Below are 26,063 nucleotides of genomic sequence, written 5' to 3'. Positions count from 1 at the left end.
TCAGAAACACAGACATAAGACTTGTCCTAGAGCACCATTATAGACAGATGAATAAAAGGACTGGAAACATGAATTCACATTGCAACACATTTTCAGGGGTTTAGAGATAGTTACTGGTTGCTTAGCAATACCCATGGTGGATAATGCAGTCTGCCTAATGTGACAAGGTAGATAGCCAAGAGACCACTTTAGGCACTGGACTCCAGAACAGAAAAGGTTTACTTCAGGTGGTGAATAGGTTTAGTAATTCACTACTCCTATATCTTATCAAAAAGTAAATCTACTTTACTTTTTAATAATAATGCATTCTTATGGATAATTATGTAAATATGTATTACATATTAATATAAGCTACAAGTTAAAACCTTAAATTTGTTCATAGCTCCTTAGTTCTAGGTGCCAGATGTTAAGTTAACATAATTCATTATGCCCAATGTATCCTATGGTGCTTTGGGTCATGTTGGCTCTTTTTGTAGGCATTCCGGTCGGTCTTTAAAAATGGAGGGAGACTGACGGGATACAGGTGTTCTATTAGTACCCATGTTTTTTTTGTTTTGTTTTTTTTTAGGTAGAAACTGTGCTGCCCAAGGACTCCATAAAAGATGTCCACCCTAAATATAGACTTAGATTTAGCCTTAGATTAAAAGAGGGGGCAGAGTGAGACATTAAAAACCGGACAAGCTGGCTAGTAATGGGGACACTTTTTTGTGACACAAACAGTTCCATTGGCTTTCCTATACAAGTCTCTGTCTAGGGGTAACAGTAGACATTTCCTGTGATGGGTCAATCGCATGAACTCGCACAAAGTGACAGTGGTATCAGTCGTCACTGGCTACTCATCAGAATGGAGGTAAATGGGACACCAACAATATATGCCACAGTGCAAGTGTTCCAAAAATGGTTTCAAATTCAAAAACATTCAGCAACCAGACATTACACAGGGAGTCCCAAGTAATCCAGTCTCCTTGTTCTTCTGGGACGGAGAACGGTAGGTGCAGGTCAAACATGGGAAAGGGATGCTGCTCAGGTACGATCCAGGCTCACCTTTCTCAGTTTTGAAAGCAAATGACTGAGTTGATGGTCCTTCTTACTGGGCAACTGGCTTCTAGGCACATATTGTTTCATGACTGTCCTTTCAGTTAGTGAGTTCTTGAGCAGCCTTCCTGGGGATCAAGTTAATTCTGGTAGGTGCTGACCAGGTCCTCTAGCAGGTATGAGTGTCTCGCATATTCTTCCAGTCAAGCAGCAGGGCACTTTAGCCAGCTTTCCAGACTTCAGCTCAGCCTTAAGGGAGAATGGCAAACCAGAAGATATACTACAACTTCCCAAAGTATCAAGCCTTTTTCCCCATCGTCAGACCCTCTCTCCATAATATGGGTTTTGAGCTGGCTCAAGTGTGATGTGTATTCTCCACTGTCTGGAATCTCCAGTGCCAGAGGAAACCTACTGTAAATATAGGGAATTGGGATGGAGACTGTACTTACCCCAACAATAACTCAGTCTTTAGCTATGGGGACAGGGGTGTGCATGCAGGCTAGGGTGTATGAGATGGATAGCACCATTTCTCGCATAATAGAGATCTCGATTTTGTGCATCCTACACAAGCACATGGAGTCTCATGAACCCCAGCACTCACTTACCTATTTGTATACAAAAACACACACACACACACACACCACAATAATACAGATGCAGCCACTACTGAGCATAAATTAACTTCTCTTTTACATGGGAAAGGTGGTATTCAATCTTAACTGGGAGACAGAGAAAAGACCCATCCCCTAATTACAAACCTGCTGCCACCACCAGAATCTGGTTTGGTCATTAAATGTGTTCTGAGGAGAGATTTCTGTATGACTTTGGTCAAGTTGTGCTCTTGCCTTTGCATGCTTTGTGGACAATCCTATGATTTTCTACCATTGCACAAAACCACATTTGAAACCCACTGGAGTTGGCTCGTGTTTTCTGTCTTTGGACACAACAAACGTGGGCTTTGATGTCTGTGTATGTGTATGTGTGTGTTTGGGGAGGGCGGGGGCAATGGGTACCCAACATTCTGAGAAGGGCTTCTGTCCTACTCTAACAAAAGCCATGCAGTGGCTAGCAACGGAGTAAGTGAGAGTCTAGTCTTACCTTGGGAGGATGACAGTTAACTGCTCTCCCCTGCAAAAGGTCAGTCTAGCTCACATATGTTTCCATCATGGCTGGGACATAATTTCTAGTATGAATGGGAATGTCTCATCTCTGAATGGATTTATGAGTATTGGGGTCACTTCTGAGTCACCACCAACCTTTTTAACTAGTGAGTGGGGGTGGATGTGGTGGGAACGACACAGCCCATTCCCAGTGTTCAAGTGTATATTTTTACTACCTGGGTGAAAGTCATTCATCCCCCATTTCCGGTTACACTGGAAGCAGGAGCAGAATTGGCCTCAAGAAGGAGGCTAATAGGCTTTGCACCCGAGTTGTGTAAAGGCCTCAGTACACCAGTAAGAAAATTATTCAGATGGAAGGAGCCAAAAACTTTTGAGTGTTGCACACCCTCGGATTGATTCGTTCTAAAACACCAGAAGTGTCCAAGTACTAAACCCCTCAATGATGCTTTGTTCACAGTCACTAACGCAAAATGAGGTGGTCTGTAGACCAGTGAAAGAAAGAAAACTATAAACAGAGCATAAAGTCTAAGCTCAACTGCTATCCTCCCTTCAGAGCGGACCTAGGAGACGAAAAGCCTGCAGAGTATTCTTCTTTCCATACCCGAGAAAAGAAGGAAGACTACCTGCCTGTTGAGGAGCTGGACTGTGCATGACAAAGATGGACCTAAATATTGTGAAGATGAGCACAAAAACCAAGCTGACCCAAAAGACCTGCATGAGACCGACTCTGGGAACTTGAGCCTGTATTATAACTCTGATGGGAATTAAGATGTGAGATTGCATAATTTGTAACACAAAGTTCAGTTTTCATCTAGACAGATTCAAAATAACAGCACAATGCATTAAAATGATATTTCACTGGAATTGGCTTGAAAAAGAAACAGATGGCTTTACAGATTAGTCCACATATAAATAGTTTTAGGTAATTAAACAAGCAAGACGGTTGGAAAAAGTTTTTATCTATAATAACTGAGACATAAGCATATAGCCTTGGCGGATAAAACTGCAAAAACATACACAATGAGTAACACGGTCAGTGGCAAGCCCTTCATAAGAAAGTTGTAAGCAGACAGTATCCAACTGTGTTACAATTGGCAGTTTAAAAATGTATTATTCTATATTATCAAGCCATTATGGTCTCTTACCTCAAGAAATAAAATACTTAAAAAAACAAGTTAAAAAAGGTGGTTGTTCCATCAGGTCAAACAAATCTATGCACATTGGTGAAAAAGAAGTAGGCTTCCAGTACCTTAAAGACATGAAATGCCTCAAACTGAATATTCCGACTCTTGTCCCGTAGAAGATTCATCATTAGTTTTAGATTTTCAGGTTTACTAATGTATTTTGTCATAATTGTGAAGTTGTGTCGATCTAGCAGTAGTTCACCAAGTAGCTAAAAGACAAAATAGGATAGAAGTTTCTCGAATTACCTATATTCTTTGAATGTGCAAAAAGATCTAACAGTCAATGCTTCAAAACCACTAGAAAGCCTTTCATGCCATAAAACTATGATTAGTTTTCAATCTCAACAAACTGCAAAAACATTGTATACCTGATAATAGTAAAGAATAATGTACTTGAAAACCGTGTCCCCCTAAACTTTCGATCAAGGCTTAATTATCTTGAGGGACAGGCCTCCAGAGAGAACACTAGACCAATTTTATGGAACACTATACAGCAAGATAACCAAAATACTAATTTCTATTAAGCTAAGTGAGGTTTACTCTTTCAATTATAACATTTTTTGGAGTTATCTTTTAAGAGAGGAGTGGGAGAGCGTGGGAACAAAATGGTTACTTACCTATATGTTTAGCTTCGCAGCTTGAACACTTTTCTGGATTCACATTCTGTATTTTATTCTGCCATCTAGTGGATGGTTCAGGAGTAGTCTTTTTTGTGTGGGAGCTGTTCACAATTTGCTGCCCATGTCCATCTTCTAATGATATAGGATGTACACATCGGAAGCCACTGCATGCAACTCCCATCTTAAGATTCTTTTTTTACCTCACAGCGACTTATTTAGTTTTGTTTGGCTTACCAGTAATTAGATCTTTGCGCCTCTATTTGAGATACCTAATACTCTTTTGCCCACCAAGAAATTTTGTGCATCAGTGGAACCCAGAAAATTCTTGAAGCTGCAAAACTCCACCTACCGGTAAGCAAGCATTTAATTTTGCACTGTGAATCTTTTCTGGATGCACATGCTTTGAATAGATTACGTAGCGTTGTTCCCTGTATTTTTGAAGGGTTGAACGTTTGTGTTTTCGAATAAATGTTTAAGAACTGGCTGTTCCACTTTCGCGACTTTATTGGCTTCAATATCTACAAGTAGTGTTTTGTAAACATGTGTACAGATGACTATATGGCAGCCATACAAATGCCCTTGAAAGAAACATTGGTGATGAAGGCCAGTGCTGATCCTTTTTCAATGTTGAGTGTGCTCTTGGTTGCTCTTGTAGTACTACTGCTTTCTATAGCATGTCTGTATTGTTTAGAATATTAATCTGAAGATAGTTCTTTATACAGGCGAACCTTTGGTAGCTGCTGCAAAGGAGACAAATAAAGGGTTTCCTTTTCTGGATTGCTTTCTTTCCTTTAAGTAGTATATAACTGCCTTCCTAACATTTAGCAAAGGAGACAAATAAAGGGTTCCCTTCCTGCAATGCTTTGTTTCATTTAAGGAGTAAATCACTGCCTTCCTAACATCTAGCATAAGTAGTGGTAATTCTTTATGTGTTTCTGCCTTTTGAAAACAAAAAGCAGTAGCTGAATACCTTGGTTTACATGGAGGTGTGAGATAACTTTTGGCAGACATTTTGGATTGGGTCTCATCAACATTTGTGTCCTTATGCATTTGCAAATAAGAATATTGTGCGGTTGGAGCTTGAAGCTAGCATACACTTCATGCGGATGTGATGGCTATGAGAAAATCAGATTTTAGTGTTACGTATAGAATTCCAGGGATTTAATTGCAGTTCTGTGCATGGGTTCAAATGGTGGTTTCATTAGTTGTGCAAGTAACAGTTTTAAGCTCCACAAAGGTGATGGTGCGGTGCTTGTTGGAGCTATTCTTTTAGCCCTAAGAGAAAACTTTTGCTCACTGGTGTGCTGAAGAAGCTTCCTGTGACCTCTATTGATTATAACATTGTAGTTCAGAAGTATACCTTAAGCTTCGTATAAGAAAGTCCCTCATCTACAAGGTATGTAAGGCACCTCAAGATGGCCGCTTCCTGCTCCACTCGTTTTGTACTTATTGGTATTGCACCACTTAATTCTATTTTTCTGTGTAACATTTCCTTGTGGTTGCTCTTTTGGATTCTTTTAGAGTTTCCATAGTCCTCTGAGGTAATCCTAGATAACAAATTTCTTTAGGAGCCACACTGCTAGGCTGAGGTTTTCAGTTCTGGGCGGAACAGCTGGCCCCCTCTCTGTCAGGAGGTCCCAGTGGGCTGGTTATGTTAGCACTCTGCCGATCTACTCGACAGAAGAGGGCCCCTTTAACAAAATACGGAGAAGGCAAAGCAAATGGAAGGAACAATATAAAACAAGCATTTGCAACGCAAAAGGTCTCGCATTAGGAAAGTTTGAGCTACTGGTATTGTAAATATCAAATTTTGTATTTATGTGTTGGTTTTGAAAATAGCTTTGTCATTTAAAATGCCAATAATTTTAACTTTCGCAAATGTGACACCTACAGCATTTGTAATCCAATATGTGTTGTATTTACGTGACTTCGATGTATTGATATTACAAATAACAATGGCATTTATTTTATTTTTTAATAATTAATACTTAAAAAAAAGTTATTGTAATTTATAATGGCAATAGCTTAAACATTTGTAAATAACTTTTGTGAAAATTATGTTCAGTGTATTTTATTGTGATGAAAATCCAAGAACAGAAGTGAAATATTAACATCTTTTTGTGACATTTGTAATAAAGCTTGAAACATTGAGAGAACATATTTGAACCAGTTGTTGAATGGTTGCACAGATTGATGCTGTGGTGGCGCGGAGTGATTTTGTGGTGGCGACGAGTGCTGTTATGGTGGTGACGAGTGATGCTGTGGTGTTCAGTGATGCTGTGGTAGCGCATAGTGCTGTTGTGGTGCCCCTGAGTGATGCTCTGGTGATGATGCGATAGATAGAGGGATGGCGATAGATAGAGTGAAGGCGATAGATAGCTCAATAGATAGAGTGAGGGTGTTCGATCGATATGGTGAGGGCGATCGATATGGTGAGGGCGATCGATAGGGTGAGGGCGATCGATAGGGTGAGGGCGATCGATAGGGTGAGGGCGATCGATAGGGTGAGGGCGATCGATAGGGTGAGGGCGATCGATAGAGTAGGGCGATCGATAGAGTAGGGCGATCGATAGAGTAGGGCGATCGATAGAGTAGGGCGATAGATAGAGGGGAGCAGTATGGAGGTGGTCATGGAGTTTGTTTAATTTTTTGATACTGTGAGCAGAATCCGTTATTTCTCGTGACAGGAATTTGAAATCAAAACATCTTGCTGCCACTCAACCTGCACTGACCAGAAGTCTCTAAGTGACAGTGCCTACGCTGTAGGACTGGAGGTCAAGAGTGCCATCCTGCAGGGTGCAGTTCTGTCTCAACCGAGCTGTCAGCTGAGCAGAGCGCACATGCATCAGTCAGCGCCAGTCACAACAGAGACCTGGACATCTGTTGCCATGATTAAGGTAGCATGGGAAACAAGGGTACCCCATTAAGTGAACCAGGGGTTATAGAGTATATTAGGGCAAATAATGGTTCAAGGGTGGCCTAACTAGGTCCAGAGTAACAAAAAAGTATGATTAAAGTAGCAGCAAAATTCAGCTAAGCACGCACTGTGTCCAGCAAACAACTAATTAAAGGCACTAATGTTGGCGACCTCCGACTGAGGGAACACCAGCACTTGAGGTGGTGTTAATTCCTCACAGTTTTTTGCTGCATCACTTTGCATTAATCAGAATGCGGTAAGAATGTATTTTCATATAAAACAATGTGGCACAACATGCCCTGGAGCAGTACACTGTACAGCCATACTTCACACAGTCACACTTGGTCACTGCCCGCAGCTGGTAGCCTCTCCTGCAGCTTTGCCACAACTTCTACCTACAGTTCTTTAACTCCGGGCCTGGCGCTCACTGACTGCAGGCAGCTGCTGATTGCACGCCGCCTCTAAAAAGCAAGTACGTAACTCAAATACTCAGGTGCAATCACTAGTGACTCACAGCTGCCAAGGTTTCAGATTGCCATTGTCACATTTTCCTAATTTCAGTGTAATTATGTGTGATATTCCAATGACTACAAGTAACACTTTTTTGTGAGCAAAATCAAGCAATGAAGACGAGGGAAGTATCAAAAATATTAGCAAGGACACCTGTGCTCGGAGCGAGTAGTTGTTTTCAAGCAGGTCCGACCAACACCGAAGTGGCTCACCCATCACCCCAGGGGTTAGAGCGTCTGAACAACGCTAAAAACTAAGTAGTACAGTGAGGAGAGACTGCAGTGTGGCAGTCTGTTCAGAATAAATGTAATCATGAACGTGCGGTACGCTAAGCAGTGTAAAAGTATATTTTTATTAGGCAGCATTATCAACTTTTAGATTATACCTCACTCCAGGATAGGCAGCGAGAGCAGCAATTCCGTGGCCTGCCTCTGCTTACGGTCGACTTTGGGCTTCCGGCTAGACTTTCCAACTGGTGTGGTTTCAGGTGCGAGTCGCGGCGCGGGTTAATTGTTTAGTATGCTATCAAAGATGCGAGATACCAAAATATCTCAAGGTAATGTAGTACACATCAATATTATTGTACACATTATGTAACATGTAGGCGCGCGCAGCAACATTATTTAGTATGCGAAAAAACAAACAAATGCGCCCGGCATTGTTGCTAATTAGGAGCAGGTCACTGGGTGAAAGGAGAAGCCCCACAGCCCCAGATGAATAAACAGTAGCTTCATCATGGGCCGTGCTGAAAGCCAGAGCAGGTCACTGGGTGAAAGGAGGAGCCCCACAGCCCCCGGCGATTTAATAGTAGCTCCTTAACGTGTAGGCACGCGCAGCAACATTATTAAAGGTGATCTTTAAAGGCGCACACCACTGTGCTTTAAGTAAAGATTTGTACTTGTAATCCCCATGTTTACGCCAGTGGTAACCTACAAAATCAACAAGCATTGAGAGCCTGGTGGGGGTGCCAGCGAGTGGGAGGGATGGAGGAAAGGAGCATATGGGGATGGGGTGTGAGTGAGGGGCAGTGAAACCGGCAGTGAAAAAAGCATTGCTGTGGCGGGGGGCAGGGAGCATTCCTTTGACGACTCATGCGGCGGGCGGGGGAGCGGCAGCCTTTCCTTGAAGTCTGATGCGGCGGGCACGCGATAGGCTGGCAGCACTGTAAACAAGTCTTTGGAGGAGGGCTGATTAATGTGATGATGCGAGGCGGCTCGGGGGAGCAAACGGCAAGCGCGTGCACGGGCACATGCACTCGACGTACTCCGCCTGGTGGTTTCAGAGCTTGGTTTTCCCTCAATACTCTCGTCTATTTATTACTTACGTGCGATAGAATAGTCGAGACCTAAAAACACTTCATTGCCAGCTCCACACAAATTACTTTGGTATAACCAGTCTGGATGGGTGGCCTGTTTATCGAGAAGTAACCCAGGTACCTTACGGGAAGCAATTAAAAAAGAACTTCTGGGCCACTTTAATGAGTTCTCTATGTTGGTTAAGAACTTTAGAAAAGCTGTAGTTTTGTTAGAGCTGGATGAAAGCTCATTATTTTCACTTACTCCTGCTGAACTAAAGTCCAAATTAAAATCTGCCTCATGGGAGCTCAGTTTCAAGTTGGATATGATTGCCAAACAAGGGAATAAAGAAAGGCAATTATTGTTGAGTACTCATACACCAAAAATGACCCAACAATATCTTACATGGAATATTCCCCACAGAGTCCGTAGATTGTGGTACCTTTTAAGACAGGACTTGCTCCCTCTTAATCACCTTATTGCGAAATGGTATGGTGTTTCCCCGATATGCAATCTTTGCAGTAATGCCATACAGGATCGTAATCATGTTTTGTTTATTTGTCCGGCATTGCGCCCTTTGCGTGCTAAGTGGCTAAAACCAATTTGTTTGCAACTGGGAATTTTAAATGTTGTAACTTTTTTCCATGCACTTTACTGTCCGCCAAATGAAATGTTCTGTTTTAGAATTTTTAATTTATTCAGGGGGTTTTTAGATATTTATTAATTGTTTCATGGAGAGGAGCTAGAGTACTGCTTAACTAGTGAATATGTTGAAGCTCTATTAACTCTGTAATCTATGTTTTTCTTTGTAATCTATCATTGCATAATTGTATGTGTTTTATGTGGCCCTCAGTTGAGAGCCAAAACATAATAAACTAAACTTGAAACTTGAAACCAGTCTACGGGGGATAACTCTGCTTACTTATTTGATAAACATAGGTTCATGAGTCAGACATTTACAAAAAATAATTTGTGAAACTGTTCAAAAATTTTGCATATACTGTTTTTTTTTTTTTTAAGAGCTTACCAAAGATTTGACGTACCAAAATATATTCCATATTGTGAATGTCTTGGCATCTTTCAATTCAGTACATCAAAGGGAGCTGTAGACCTACAGACAATTTGTACACTGAACAATAGTGACAGGAACCCCAATACTCCACTAAAGTTTAAAAAGAATCACATCCATACTCGCGTCCGCCATACTACATGCACTCTATCGCATTCAACATAACCCATCAAATGATGGTTTGAGATGATCAAGGTGTCCTGCATTAGACTTAGAACGATTAACTTGTCCAAATAAACATGATAAATATCTATCTTGCTCTAGGCATACTTTCATTATCATTATTCTATTGACTGTTTAATTGATTAAAATCATTACAGTAAAAGAATGTTTAAAACAGTTTCCTATTACCCCCATTACCAGTCCTTGGATCAGCGATAGTCCCCTGGCTCGCTTGTACTAGTTCTTGAAGTTAATTGCACTTACTTGTGTTATGGGACAAAACGGGTGTTAAACCATAAAAGTCAGGTTTAGTAAGTTGAACTATGGATTAAAGAAGATGGTCGCCCTGGAGGGGCTCCCCCTGAAAACCTAACGGAGACCCACCTACCACCTTCATGGAGTAAGGTGCACCGTGCTATTAGGTATATATAATTGTTAGCCTATCAGGGGAATAGCTTCAGTTTGTATAGCCTCATTGAAAGTAGTCCTGATTAAGTGTGTGAGTTTCCCTAGCCTGGCTAGATTCCTTGCTGTGCATTCAGTGAAGCACAAGAACAAAGCCTCCCTGCAAGTCCTGACTCACTTTGAGTGGAGTATAGGGCGAAGTAGTGTAGGAAGCTGGCTCTGTATATACTATACCAAAGTAAGGTATAGTGTGCACAGAGTCCAGTGGAACCCCAAAGGTAGGCAGTGACAAAAGTAGATATGTGGTAGTGCGGGCGAGCAGTAAGGCTTTACCAGAGGGTAGTGCTAAGCATTTATTGTATTATTATTATTAGGTAATTTTATAAAGTGTGCAGCTGCCCCAGCAAAGAGGCGTCCCGGCGCTAGAGGCAGCGACACTATTAACAAGGGAATAAAAAAGTTTTAATGGCCTAACGGAAGGGGATCAAATCATCCAAATGGCGGATCTGAGCAGGAAGGGAGTTCCACAGCCTCGCGGCCAGAAAGCAGAAGGACCACGCCCCGGCTCTAGCACATTTCACACGGTTGACCACAGCCAACAGCTGCTCCGCCGAACGAAGCTGGCCGTTGGGAATGTAAGGGGTCAACAATTTCTATATAATCTCAGGGGCGGAAAACTTGAAAATTTTAAACGCTAGGCAAAGTGCTTTAAATTCGATCATTTTCTGCACTGGCAGCCAGTGGAGTCACCTGATGGGGTCCGAAGTAGAGCAGAATCTAGGGAGCCTAAGCAGGACCGGTGCCACAGCGCTCTGGACTCTCTGCAAGCAATGCACACTCAGGCAAGAAATGATGCCACAAATTAGTTATATTTATTTCCTAGACCCAAGCAAGCCTGGCACAGGTAAGAGTAAATGGTACTTTTCAAGGCAGGTTGAACAATACAAGCAAGCTGAATGAATAGGACGCGGTTACAGGTTTGTAAATACTTTGACTACAGTTGAATTACTTTTAGATTACTTTTGATTACTTTGCAGATTTTGTACTTTTGCAGTTCAAGGTTTTTATACAAACCAACTCCACACTTAAAAGGTTTTTCCCAGGTTTTGGAGTGGTTATTCTGGGGTTAGAACCAGTGTTCCCCAAAGGTCGAGGATTCACTCTCAAAGCACCCTCAGTGGCACTAGAGCATCCGGGTGCTGAGGCCCAATGTTATCCAATAGGGATATGGGGCCTCTGGGTGGTGGCTGCTCATGAGCAGGTGGCAAGGTTGTGAAAGCAAAGCTCCTGGACTTAGGGTCAGGGCAAAACGGGTTCCGGTTTAGCACACAAGGTACACCCACAGCGTCGCAGGCGCGGCCGGGTGCTGTTTTGGCATTGGGTGCCCTGTTTTCAATGGGAGTTGCCAGTTTGGATTTTGGCTGCAGGCTCCATCAAGGAAGACTTTTTGGTGGAACCGACATCTGGGCAGGGAAGTTGGAGGGTGTAGGGACATAGGCCCACCTCAGGTCCTCTTCTTCAGAGAGCAGGGCAGCTAGATGCAAGGGTGTCTTTTGAGGTCAGATTTCACCATACCAACCCACTCATGGTTACAGAAGGGCGGGACACGGTTGGGGGGGGGGTGGGGTCTCCGTGCAGAGACTGCAGGCAACGTCGGGGAGTCCTGGAGGGGTCAACCCACAGTGGACTCGGAAGCGCTGGGGGACCTCGCTGGGACCAGTGACCACTCTGACTTGGGCAGTAGGCATTGGGTGCAGTGGTGAGTCCAGGCGACGGGTTTCTTTGTCCTCAGCAGGCTCAGATTAGGTCTTGAGAGTTTCTTTTGAACAGAGCTGCTGTTCACAGGAGATCCGGTCTTTATGAAGGAAGTCAGTCCTCCCAGGGGTTCTGGAGGCAGCTGGCTACAGGACAAAGTGACTTTTGGCGCAGGGTATCCGGAAGCTGCAGATAAGTCGGTAGGGCTGGGGCAAAGTCCTTTGCTGGACATCTTCTTTCGTCCTCCTTCGTAGGTTGCGGGAATCTGTCTTCTTGGTTCAGGGATGCCCCGAAAATACTGTATTTAGAGGGCAATTCAGGGGTTTCTAGGTCACTAGCCAATCGGGTTAGTGTGCTCACCCCACGTAGAGGAGTGGGCACAATCCCTAACCTTGATTGGAGAGTGCCTGCCATCTGCAAGATGGCAAACACTGAAGAGTGGGCTTCACCTAGCCACCCCACCTGATGGGCGAGGTAGGCACACCTTCTGGGCTGTTCTAATTTTTCCTGCCTTTCATCCATCTGAAAAGGAGGGGGGACAACAATGGGGCCTGCTCCTGATAGCAGGAGAGGCTGGGGGTCCTGTTACAAAGGCAGAATGGCCTTTGAAGCTCCCCTGCCACAGATGGCTCTGCCTGGCCTGGGGGAGGTGTGAATACATCTGCCCAGGAAAGGCTTTGCTTCTGGCTTCAGGGAGCGAATGGCTTCCGCCCCAGGGGTCCAGAGGATAATGTTACTTAGCCAGTAAGCATCTGTTCTTGGCATGTACAGCTGTAGATTCACATGTTTTGCATACTCCTACCATCTAGTGCAGGGAACCCACCAGATGCTGGTCGTTTTTCAGGGTTCATCTCTAAGATACCATTTGAGAGCACTGTATAATAAAACACACACTGGCATCGGTGTGGGTTTATTATGCAGAGAAGTTTGCTACCAAACTTTCCAGAAGTCAGTAAAGCCATTATGGTGCTGTGGAGTTCGTAATGACAAACTCCCATATACTCTTCATGGCTTGACTGCACTTACAATGTCTAAGAGTGGACTTAGTTACACTAGGGGTACAGTGCTTATGCAACTGTACTCTCATCAGTGGTATAGTGCACCCAGCTACAGGGGTGTCTTACCTATACCATAGGCAGTGGGGTGCAGACATGGCACACAGGAATGTGTGCCATGTCAACTCTTCACTTTTCTCTGCACCAAAACATATAGCCTGCAATGGCAGTGTGTGTTAAAGTACTGGACCTCTAAGGGTGGCACAATATGGGCTGCAGCCCTCAGAGGCCTTCCCTGGTCACAGTGCCCTAGGCCCCCATGGTACCTTTTACAAGGAACTTACATGTGGTCAGAGGTTCCAATTGGAGGTACAAAGGTACAGTTTTGGGAAAGAACCAGGCCATGGGAAACTGATTGGCAGGGGCCCATGGCACATCAAGTGAAAGTGCCTCAGAAATCTGGCAAAAAGTGAGTGTGTGTGTGTGTTGGGGGGGTTTGGGTTACTGCAACAAAAAACAGCTTCCTGGTATGTGCTGACGCTCTTTGTTCAGTTTGGGGCATCAGCACAGGAGTTGGAGCCAAGATTCTTTAAAGTGGGAGCATAGCCTACACAAAGCATTATAGGCATACTTATTTGTAGGACATTCATGTAATTATAGATTCAACATATTCTCTTTAAATATAGATCCTGGTTTTGAATCCAGGTTGGTGTTTGCGTGTTTCTATGAATCTCAGATGTAGGCCACCTTCTACAGGGCACTGAATGATGGGAAGGATAGATGGCAGCAGTCATACAGGTCAAAGGGAGGCGGGTGCTGTCCCAAGGGATGGAGAATGTCTAAGAACATGAAACAATATAATAAAGAAACAAAGAACAACATTCCATAGACTGCTAACTTAGTAGGTTCATTCCAGTTCTTTATTCAATAGGATTTCCTATTTTCAATAGGAAAAGGTACTCTCTCTGCATGACAACAGGTCTGTACTGATGTGTCACATTTAGTGGTGACAAATAGAACTTTAGTTTGTCACACATTATAGCTGGGAACCTAGTAAAATTCGGATTTCTGGTTCTCCTGTCCATCTTTTCTACACCCTGGGACACATTCCTTAACATAATCTCAGTTCCAGTTGCTGGTGTATGTATGCTGTGTGCATTAGCCCCCCCATTTCGATGGAATATTGCTCTTTGTTTCTTTATTACGTTGTTTAATGTTTTATACATTCTCCATCCCTTGTGACAGCCCTCACACCTCCCTTTGACCTGTATGGCTGATGCCATCTCTCCTGCCCGAAGGTGGCCCACATCTGAGCTTCATTGAAATGAATGTTGGCACAAACACCAACCTGGTTAGTGCATAAAGTGCATGTAGTATTGCAGAGTTGAGTATGAATGTGATTTTTTTCTTCAACTTTGTTAGTTTTGGAGTTTTTGGGGTTGTCGCCATTGTTTAGTACATGAATTGTCTATAGGTCTACATCTACATTTGATGCGCTGAATTGGGAGATGGTAAGACATTTGCGGTATGGTACGATGTGGTACGACAAATCTTTGCTATACTATAAAGAAACAGTATATGCAAAAATTAAGAACATTTTCACAATAAATGATTTTTTCAGAATGTGACTCATGAACCAATATTTAACGAATAGTTTCTTACCTGTCGGTGTAGTTTCGCAGCTTGAAGATCTTTCTGGATTCACTATGCTGTGCATTATTCCGCGGTCTAGTGGTTGGGTCCGGAATCTTAGTCTTTTCTTTGTTTTTTTTTTTTCGTCGCCCAGGTGGGCGTCGATGTCCCACCTTTTGTGTACTTCCTGTCACTTCGGCACGCTTCCTGCGGAAGCTCCCACCTTTGGGCGCCATCTTCAGATTCTTTTTTCTTGTTTTTGTGTTCTGTTTGCGAATCCTTTGGCAATGTTCAGTATTTCTTCTCCAGTAAGAGATTTATCCGCTTTGTCTTTAAAGGGGTCTGTTTCTGTATTGTCCTTGTATTACCACCTGCTACTCCAGCCTCATCTCTCTGGCGGAGGTGGGTGGGTTCGCTAGTGAATCCAGAAAGATCTTCAAGCTGCAAAACTACACTGACAGGTAAGAAACTATTCGTTTTGCAGCGTGAATCTTTCTGGATTCACTATGCTGTGCATAGACTTTGTAGCGGTTTGTTATGTTTGTGGCGGCTGGATGGAAGATAATCGTTGGTTGTTGAATATGTGTTGAAGCACTTTCTGTCCTAACTGTGCTTCCTTGTTCATTTGTATATCCACACAGTAGTGCTTAGTGAACGTGTGCACTGAAGCCCATGTTGTCGCCAGGCATATGTCTTGAATGGGTGTGTTAGCCAGGAAGGCTATCGTTGCCCCTTTTTTCCTGGTAGAATGGGCCCGTGGCCCCTCTGCTAGTACTTGGTCTGCCTGTTTGTGGCAGAATTGTATAGTTTGTGCGATCCATCGTGCAACGGTTCCCTTTGTTACTGGTCTACCCATGAAACTGCTTGCGAAGGACACAAAGAACTGTTTTGTCTTCCTGTGTTCCTTTGTTCTTTCAATGTAGTGCATTACTGCCCTTCTAGCGTCCAGAGTGTGCAGTGCCCTCTCTGCGCTTGGGGTCGGTTTCTGAAAGAAGCTTGGTATTTGTACTGTCTGGTTTATGTGGAAACTTGACACCACCTTTGGCATAAAGTGAGGGTCAGTTTTCATTACCAACCTATCATTGTATATTTGGATGTAGGGTTCTTGTAGCGTTAGCGCCTGTAGTTCGCTCCACTGCGCAGCGAGGTGATTACCACCAAGAAGGCGGTTTTCATTGTTAGCATTTGTAGGGTGGCCTTATGAATGGGTTCAAAGGGAGCTTTCTCAGCTCTGTTTGGACTAAATTGAGGTTCCATGCCGGTGGTGGCATCCTCTTTGGTGGTGCAATCCTCTTTGCCCCTTCCAGGAATCTTTTTACTATCTGTGAAGTAAAGAAGCTCTTCCCTGTTTCTTCTCTTGTGTATGCTACTATCGCAGCTAGGTGTACTCTTAGCAAGGATGAACTTAGTTTTGCCTTCAGTAGGTGCGCGAGATATCTTAGCACCGTTGATTCCCTTGTCATCTTCTTGTGTAGCTTTTTCTTGCTTTTCTATTTTGCCACATAGCACCTTTGTGTGCTAGGTCACCTTGCCTCTCGTAGTACCCGCAGGGTGCTTTCAGGTAACTTCAGGTGTGCAAACTCTAGGTCTTCAGGAGCCATGCTGCTAGGCTGAGGCTCTCTGGCTGAAGTACTTCTCCGTTTTGTATGGAGAGTAAGTCTTTCCTTTTCCCGAACTTGAGGGGTGCACCCGGTGCCATTTCCATTATCTGTGAGTACCAGGTCTGCCTGGCCCACTGCGGTGCCACCAGGATCAGAGTCATGTTGCTGGCTCTGCACTTGTTGAGTACTCTGTGTATCAGGAGGCATCGGGGGGAAAAGCGCAAGCAAATGTTTTCCACCAGCTTATCCAGAAGGCATTCCCCAGGGACCCTTCCCCTGGTTGCCTGGATGCGAAGTTTTGGCATTTTGCATTCTGGCGTGTTGCAAATAGGTCTATTGTCGGTGTTCCCCACCTTCCGAATAGCCTTTGCGTTTCCTGTGAATTGAGCTTCCACTCGTGGGAGGCCGATGTCTGTCAGCTGAGCCAGTTTGCTTCCACATTGTCCTTCCATGGTAGGTGTATGGCTAGCAAGTCTTTTTTTAGTGGGATGGCCCATCTCCATATCTTCTGTGCTAGGTTCGATAGCGGGGCTGATTGTGTTCCTCCCTGCTTGTTGATGTAGAACATCGTTGTCGTGTTGTCTGTCTAGATCAACACTCTCTGGATGTATAGTTTTGTCTGGAAGGCCTTCAGGGTGAGGAACACGGTCTTTAGTTCCAGGTAGTTGATGTGTTTGACCGCATCCGCTGGAGTCCACAGACCCCTCACCCTGAGCTTGCTCATGTGAGCTCCCCATCACTTCTGGGATGCGTCTGTGGTGATGGTCACCGTTGAGGTCGGTGGTGTCAGGCTTCCCTTCCGTTATGTTCTCCTTGTTCCACCACAACATCTCCTACTGCACTGCGTGCGTTACAACCACTAGATCTTACCAACTTCCTGTAGCTTGTGACCATTTTTCTTGCAGCCTTTCCTGGAATGATCTCATGTGGAGCCGTACATTTGGGACCAGATGTATGCAGGAGGCCATCATGCCCATGATCTTGCTTGCCATCTTCACTGTCAGAGCTCGCCCCTTCTTGTAGAGGCGCCTCTCCTTCAGCAAGGTCATTGTTTTTTTTTTTTTTTACGTCAGAATAACATACATTTATAGTTTACACAGCCTTGTGGCCGACAACCCTGGGGTCCGGTGGCGTGTCACATCCATCGTTTACTCCTCCGAGCTTGCTTATTCTGTTTGTGAGACTGCCTAGCCTACTTCCCTAAGAGAAGCAACGTTACCCCTAGTCCCAGCCCATATCTCTACGCTGCCCTGCTCCGCTCCAGTGTGGCCACGTCGTGCTATATCTAAAAACCTAACCAAGAAACTAACTCACACTACCCCCCCCAGATCCTATGCACACCTATCCCCCCAGTGCCACTTACAGCAATTGTCACCTAACAGGCATCCCTGCCTCTACTATGGTTCCCCCCAGATCCTATGCACACCTACCCCCCCCCCAGTCTCACTTACAGCAATTATTGTCACCTAACATGCATCCCTGCCTCTACTATGGTTCCTCGTGTCCTACCCTGGTGCCTTCCCCAGCCTGTGTGTACCCTCCACTGCGTGCCCCAGTTGACCGCTACTGTGATAGGTCTTGTTGTGGTGAATCGTGAATCTACCTAATTGACTCAGCCCTTCCAGTGTCGGACTCCCCACCCTAGGCCATAAGTCTTATCCTGTCCCTTTTCAAATGCAGTTTTCTATGCCATGCTACTATCCTGTTCCTCAGCTGGTATTATGTCCGACTGTGTACCTCCCTGATCTGCCTCCTCTCCCTCTGCGCTCCCGGAGTCCCTGTCTCTCAGCTGTGTTTGATATAGGCCCCAGACATTTTTGGGTCGACCTGTTGGGGGCAGTAATTCACTATAATGTTCGGATTGTGTGCAGTAGTACAACATCATGTGCCCATCTCTTGGCCGTAGGCAGTGGGCCTCTCATTCAGCATAGGGCTATCAGACGCCTAGCAATTAGCAGTCCCATATCAACAAGACGTCTAACTGCAACTGGCAATCCTCTGGAATAGCCAATTAGCGCCAACGCCGGAGCCAGCTCCAAGTCCAGTATCTTATTGAGCTCTGTAAATATGCTGCCCCAGTACTTCTGGACCCCCGGGCACCACCATGCTAGATGCATGACGTCCGCCGTCGGTTCATGGCATCTCTTGCACTTTGCCGTCTGCCTGAGTCCGTACCTGTGAAGCCTCTCAGGCGTGTAATATACTCTTTGCAGGAACTTGAAGTGTACTAATCTGTGCCTCCCGTTAAGTGATATCTTTTTCGTGCTCGTGCAGCAGTATCTCCACATGGCGTCATCTATCGTGACTTGTAGGTCGCTCTGCCAGGCTATTCTGGCTTTCATTAGTAATTGCTCTCTATGGGCCATCGCTGTCTTGTACAGGTTCGTGATCAACTTGCGCGGGGTTTGTTTTGATAACGTACGCAAGTTCTGGTACCTCGGGCGGCTCTGCCAGGTCTGGGCCTAGAAGGTCCAGTAGGGTGCTGCGTACTCTGATATTGAAACCGGAGCAGCAGTGGGGTTCCATCCTGCCCCGCTACCACCTGTTCCCACGTCTTAGCATGCCCTTCCAAGAATAAATCTCCCGCCTTGTCGATTCCCAGTTTGTGTAGCGCTTGCACCACCCCTCTTTCTATGACTGGTGCTAGCCATGTAGCCCACTCTAAGGGCATGCTAGGGGCATAGAGGAGTGAGCCATGCTGCGCTTGCAGGATGGGAGTGCCAAGCATGATTCGTGGCAGTTATGGAGTCTACTAAGCCCGTTCTGCGATCTACTGGTTTGAATACCATTGTCGGTAGCGGGAGGGGATCCGCGAAGGCTCGTTCCATGCGTATATAGGGGATATGTTCGTCTCCGTGTATCCAAGTGTGTAGGTGCGCTGCTTGTGCAACTCTGTAGTACAGCTCCATGTCTGGAGCTCCCAGACCGCCCATATCGTACGGCAGCATAAGATGAGACCACTTCACTCTGGGTTGTTTGCCACTCCACGCCATTTTAATCATGAGTTGTGCCATAGTTCTGAAGAAAGTTTTCGATAGGACCATCGGTGTAGCGCTGAATAGAAAAAGGAATCTGGGCAACACTACCATTTTCATGATGGCTATTCGCCCCATTAGGGACAGCGGTAGTTTGTACCATTTTTCCACATCATCCTCCAGCTTACTGTATGCCACTCCATAGTTTTCTTTTAGCAGTATCTCCGAATCAGTGTGAAATTGCACCCCTAGGTATCTAACTGAGTCCGAATCCATTGTAGCGGAATTCCATGTCGAACCTACTGGTCGCTGGGGTTAGGGGAAAGGCCACTGACTTCGACCAGTTAACTCTCAATCCAGAAAGTGCCCCGAATCGAACCACTTCCCTGAGCATGGATGACAGGTTGTTCTTTAGGTTCCTCACGTATAGCAGTGTCATATCCGCATACGTCGATACCACGATCTTGTATGTTGGAAAACCGACACCTTCGTTGCCGTGGTACTCTTGCAGCGCACAGGCAAAAGGCTCTGTCACTAGCACATAAAGTAGCGGCGATAATGGGCAGCCCTGTCTAGTACCTCTGCCTATCGGGAACGCATCCGTCACTAAGTCCCTTAAGCCTCGCTGTCGGGCCATGATATAATGTACCAATCATTTGAAGAAACGGCTCGCCCAAGCCAAAGCGCCGCAGTCAAAAACTTTCTCTATATCGAGAAAGACTGGTATGGCCTTCGCGTCCTGCTTAAAATGTTGCATAATGCCTAGCACCGTGCGGATATTATAATTGAGGTTCCGACCTTGGATAAAGCCCGCCTGTTCATGTGCGACTAACTGGGAAGCATGCAGCACCAATCTCGTTGCCAATACCTTTGCATATATCTTAGCGTCTACGTCGAGTAGGGACAAGGGTCTGTATGAGCTACCAGGCTTAAGTATTGTAACTATCAGCGCTTCCCTCATAGACTGCGGCATGCTGCCTTCAACACAGATGTCTTCATATAGAATGGACAAGTGTGGGATCAATTTTTCTTGAAATGCTTTATAGAAGCCTACAGTGAGTCCATCAGCGCCTGGTGCGCTGCCTGAACGCATACTCGCTAAAGCTTCTGTTATCTCATCTTTGCCTATAGGCTGCATGAGGAACTCGCAGTGCGTGTTCGTGAGCATAGGCATGTCGATCTGCTCTAGGTAGTCCGCTGTTTCCTCTGAGAGGTCGTCACATTTAGGAGTACAGGTCGGAGTAGTAGCTTCGAAACCCGTTTGCAATCTCAGCCTCATCTGTGGTCACGTTGCAGCCAGCAGTGATCAGCTCCGAGATCTGTGTTTTGCCTCTTGTGCATTTCAGCACTTTGGCGTGGAGCGAACTAGGACGCTCCCCCTCTCTATATGTCCGAGCGGTCGCATATTTCCCCATATGTTGTACTTCCCTGTCTGCCTCCTCATTGTACTCAGTAATCCGTGTTTTTATTTCCTCAGCCACTACTGAGTCAGAGCTGCTCTGTTGCAGTCTCTCAAGGGATGTCAGCTGCTGTTATATTAGGGATAGTCATTCCCGAATAGATTTGAGCACACGAGTGTTTAGACATAGCAATGCCTCTTATGTAGACCCTAAAGGCCTCCCATACAGATTGAAAACTGTCTACTGAGCCTATATTGGTTTCGAAAAAGCGCTCTATCTCTTCCGCTATCTCCCCTCGGAATTGCCCATCCAACGGTGAGTATGGAGGAAATCAGCAAGTAAATGGTGGATCACTTTCATAGGAGAAGCTAATACCAAGGGGAGCGGCGAGTGGTCTGAGAGGGTCTGAGCCAGGACCGTACACGCTTTGATGCGTCCCATAATGGCAGAGGACGCCAGCCAGTAGTCAATTCTGGTGTGGATATCGTGATAGGCCGAGTAGTGCGTGTAGCCCCCCAGTGTTGCATGTCTGTACCTCCATACATCCTCTAGATCTAAGGTGGTGAACTCTGTTTGCAGTGTTTGCGCAGCAGCAGTGGGTTAACGTGGCGGGCCAGCTGATCTGTCAAGCGCCAGGTTGAACACCAGGTTAAAGTCCCCCCCCCCCCCACAGCATCTGTGAAGTAGTGTATGTGCGGGCAGGGAGTGCCAGTTTTCTATAGAATTCCGGGAGTCATAATTCGGTCCATAAACATTAATGACTATTAGATCAAACCCTAGCCCTGTGCATCGCGATATCACAAATTGGCCCTCCTGGTCCGCCTGCAGTAGAGCTAGGGTCAACTTCGATCTAGGGTTGATCCACGTGAGCACTCCCCTGGAATGGGTCGTGAATCCCGCTGCTACTGCGTTTGCCGCCAGCCCTTTGCTGAGTAGCATTCTGCTTGTAAGCGGCAGGTGCGTCTCCTGTAGGAGAGCCAAATCCACATTCTGTCGCTGCAAATAGTTCAGTACCTTCCTAAGTTTACGGTGGTCATTAAGACCTCTTACATTCCATGTGAGGGCCTGAAGTAAACCGGTGTTATCGTTCAAAATCCCTTCGGTTGTACTTGACATCTCTCCAGTTTACGAGCAGCTGGTGTGACAGGACATAGTGTGTGTCCGGGGAAGACAGTGTGCAAACTTAACCTTGACCATTCCCCCCCCCTCTACCTTGCAAAACAGTATAGCATGAAACTCCCCCCCCCCCCAACCTGGCCTTGCCGAACCCGCGTCTAACCAGCCCTCCCCTTCTCCCTTTCCCTCAACTGTGTCAAAGATATCTCCCAAATGCTTTGCGCGCGGGGGCCAAGGTCGCCAAACATCCTAAGTAAATTATTGGTATTCAATCCTCTTGCCTAGCCACGCCCTCGCCACCACCACGCCCTACAGTATACATCATTAGAACTCTTGGATTATACTAAGCATTGCTCTCAGTGAGTCCCCCCTCCGTCCCTCCCGCACCCAATAGTAAACCCTCCCATGTGGGTACTGGTGGCGCTAAACAGGTAGGCGACTAATCGAGTAGGACTCGTATGTCGATCAGACTCCAGTCCCTCCCCCATGAGTCAGCCACCACATTATCTATGCTTCGCGCCTTTGACATCATACCCAAAATCACCACGTGTCGATCATAATCATTCCCTCTATGGGGTTCGTGCACATATGTATATAGTTCCATTTGTGAGTCCTACCATACTCTCTACAGTTCGTGGTCACTCCTGTTCGTCTAAGTGGCTGCTACTTTCTCCTTCTTCCGGCGATCTTTTGGCGCCACTGTTCTGCTCCCTTGTCCAGCTTTTTAAAGCCTGCTGTAGCGCCAGTGGGTCGGTGAAGAGGTGCGAGTGGCCCTGCCGATTCACCCGCAGTTTAGCCGAGTATAACATCGCATAGTCTAGGCCAAGGTCTCGGAGTTGCTTTTTTGAAGGGGATAAAGTGTTTACGCGCCTCCTGGACCATAGCCGCGAAGTCCGGGTATAATGAGATCTCCTATCCTTCGTATTGCAGTGAATTTTTAGCTCTGGCCAGCCTGAGGGCAGTGGCTCTGTCGCGATAGTTAAGTAGCTTGGCGATTATGGGGCAAGGAGGGGCTCCGGGGCGCGGGCCCAGCGAGCGGTGTGCCCGTTCTACCACAAACATTGCAGAGAACACCATCTCCCAGAAGCATGGTGAGGAGTCTTTCCACAAAAGTCTCCATTGTGCCAGTCTGCGTTGTTTCTGGCAGGTCCGTGATGCGGAGGTTACAGCGTCGCGAGCTGGCTTCCAAGTCCTCCGTCTTGTCCTGCAGGACTTGCATGACCTTCTCCAGTTTCTTGTGTCCAATGTCGAGTTCCATCTGGGCCTCCTCCGCCTCTGTTATTCTTCTCTCCGACATGTCAAGTCTCAGCATGTTTATGCAGGCGTTCCGCCATGCGAACCATCCGATAAGTTAGTGCATCAATCTTTGAGCCCAACGAGGACATGCTAGTTTGTAGTCCCTTCTCCATAGATAAGAACATGTTCTTTATATCAGTTCCTGCCGTCTGATCGTCCTCAGGTTGAGAGTGCACAGTGTCCGTAGCAGGAGCATTCAGTAGCTGCGATAGAGTCTGCGAGTTTTGTCACCTTTCCCCATCTTGGCTGTCTGGGCGCAGCGCAGATGGTAGGCTGCGCCACTGACCGTGGTCCTGTGTAGACAACAAGCTGCCTATTCCTGTGACGCCGTAATCCACTGCGCCGCTATGCTGGGCAGGCAAAAAATCTCCACTTTCTGCTCAGGGTTCAGGCTCTGCGTTTTACAACCGCTGCGTCGTGGCTGCGCGGCCTGTGCGCCACCTCCAGCACCACCATGTGGCGCAGGCCGCTGTCCGGCCGACTCCAAAGTTCCAGGACTAGTCGTGGCAAGTCCCCTCTCGCGTGTGCACCTTGCTGTGTCTCCCCTTGGTTTGCGTGTCACTTATCGTCTTGGGCACCGGCCACGTGTCACAGCTCCATGCATGTGTCTCGCTGTAGTTTGCCGCTTCACCATACCCTACTGCGCATCTGCCGTGCTCTATGGAGTCCGCAGCTGTCAGGCCAGCTACTGGGGGGGGGGGGGGTGATTTCACCGCACTCAGTGGCCCCACTCCGGCAGACAGTTCTCTGGTTACGTGCCACTATTTTATTGGGGCCCCTCCAGGAGTCTTACACAAGAGGGATCAGGTGTTCCCGGACAACAGGGGCGAAGCAGCCCTCGCATCGCCACACTCCCCCGCCGTCGTTTATCTGTTGCCCCCGCTGTTTGTGTGCCCTGTACACAGGGCCTGGCAGTGTGTTCGGGCCGTTGTACGTCAGCACTCCGCCGCCCCGCAGTAGGCTCACCTCGGTCTCCACCTGCTGCAGTTAAACACCTGGGTGCTAGTGCCAAAGGAAGGGAGGGAGGGAGGGAGGGGCAGCAGGGTTCCTGTGGTCCCCGCGCGTATGTCCTACGTCGCTCCCAGCTCTTCGACTGTGCCGATCTCTCTAGGGTCCTCCGCCGCTTTCGGTCTCCTCCCCCGGCAGCGTTGTTCTCTCTACCCGCACGTCACGCGACGTACTTCGGCCTCCCGCCGCAATTGAGTTCGCGGCCTTACCGGGCGCTGGCTGCTGCAGTGTGAATCCCGGTCCAGGGACCTCCCAAACTCTGGTTCCATTGAGGATTTCCCCCAGTGAATGGAGAATCCAAGGTCCGCCAGTGTACTTGTCACGAGTTGTGCGTGTTCTTTGCATGTCCTGTGCGAACTTGCCTTTATTAGCCAGTCGTCCAGGTAAGGGTGTACATGTATCCCTTCCCTCCTTAGGTGCACTGCCACTGCGGCGAGGCACTTTGTGAAGACCCTTGGTGCGGATTTTAGTCCGAATGTTAGGGCTGTGAACTGGTAGTGATCTTTGTTGATGGTAAATCTCAATAGATGCCTGTGCTACCTGTTCATTGGGATGTGCAGGTAGGCATCTTTGAGGTCTATGGTGGCCATGAAGGCTCCTTCTCTTATCTGAGGAATGACCTCTTATAGGGACGTCATCTTGACCTTTTGTGTCTTTATGTACTTGTTTAGGAACCTTAGGTCCAGGATGGGTCTCAGTGTTTCGTCCACCTTTGGTACCAGGAAGTAGGTAGAGTACACCCCCATGTTCCTTTCTCTGTATGGTACTGATTCGATGGCCTCCTTTTGGAGGATTTCCTTCGCTTCCTTTTGAAGTAGCTCTAGCTCCTTTCCTGACAGCGCCTTTATTTTTGGTTTCCTGTTTGGCGGTGTCTTTTCCAGTTCTATGCAGTATCCGAACTGTATGATGTTGAGTATCCATTTGTCTGTGGTCATCTTCTTCCACTCCCTGAAGAAATGACTTAGCCTGCCTCCTACTGGTGTTACATGTTCGTTGATGTTCTGGCCTTGTAACCCTGTGTTGGTTTTGTGCTCGACCCTGGCCGGAATTTTGTGGGTGGGCACGTATTGCGTGATGGAGTCACTTAGAGGTGGGTTGTTGGCCACCTCTTATTTTGTCCCAGTCCGTTCGCCCTCCCGCGAAAGGACTGGCCCCTTTGCTGGTAGTGCCAGGTTTGTTTTTGATGTCCTTGTTGTGTTTGGCTCTCTCCTTGGTGGGGCTGCTGGAAGGTCTGGTGTGACGTTCCTGGCTGGTTCCCCCCCCCCTTTATCGGGTACCCCACAAGACTTACCTGCTGCTTGTGAAGTATTCTCGCAGCGACGATAGGAGCTCTCGCCCCCGTACCCACCTTACCCCTGCTATGGAGTGTACATCAACCGGGATGAAGATGGGACCGGTGATGATAGCTAGAGATGACGGGAATGGTGCTCGGAAGACCAGAAGAGGACCACCCTTGGGATGAAGAAGGACCATCGACTCTAGCTGTAGGGAAGGCAGAGGGACCCAGTTATATCTGGCTCAGGTATAACCCTCTTTAGGTACTACCTCCTGCGCGCATGCGGACCAGCTCTTACCTCGGGAATGGTAGGACCCTTTGTGGAGATGTCATCAGGGAAAACAGTAGAAAGGTAGCGATCCTCAGCTAAGCCTTAGGTAAGTACAAACAACTCCACAGGTCAGTAACCTCAGCTCTGTGAGGTTCTCAGGAAACTAGGCTACATGTAGTTCTTCAGCCCAAAAACAAAAAGGAATGCAAATGCTACTTACCAGTATGCATCTGTTCTTGGCATGTAGGGCTGCTGACATTCATATCTGTGCATAGATCGCCACCTAGTGTTGGGTCCGGATGATTGCACATTGTTGTCCTGGAAGAGTCTTCGAAGTATCACGAGATAGGTGGCTCCTCCCCTGGACTACAGTGCGCATGGGCATCGCCTCCATCCCCAGATTGTTTTTAGCCATTGGCA

General features: G+C 46.6%; 1 protein-coding gene across 4 annotated transcripts in view; it reads right to left on the bottom strand.

Moving 5' to 3' along the window:
• The window catches only part of CAB39 (calcium binding protein 39), a 175,531-nt gene that overhangs the window by 20,428 nt on the left and 129,040 nt on the right, over positions 1-26,063 (bottom strand). For all 4 annotated transcript variants that reach the window (XM_086944067.1, XM_086944065.1, XM_086944066.1 and 1 more), the window contains one exon: positions 3,406-3,549. In XM_086944067.1, coding sequence (XP_086800193.1) covers positions 3,406-3,549 — 144 coding nt within the window. The remainder of the gene's footprint in view (positions 1-3,405; positions 3,550-26,063) is intronic.

The sequence above is a fragment of the Lissotriton vulgaris genome, chromosome 11 (assembly GCF_964263255.1).
Source record: "Lissotriton vulgaris chromosome 11, aLisVul1.2, whole genome shotgun sequence".
Lineage (NCBI taxonomy): Eukaryota > Metazoa > Chordata > Amphibia > Caudata > Salamandridae > Lissotriton > Lissotriton vulgaris.
Note: the sequence above shows the minus strand (reverse complement) of the source record. Positions and strands in the feature narration are given on the sequence as shown.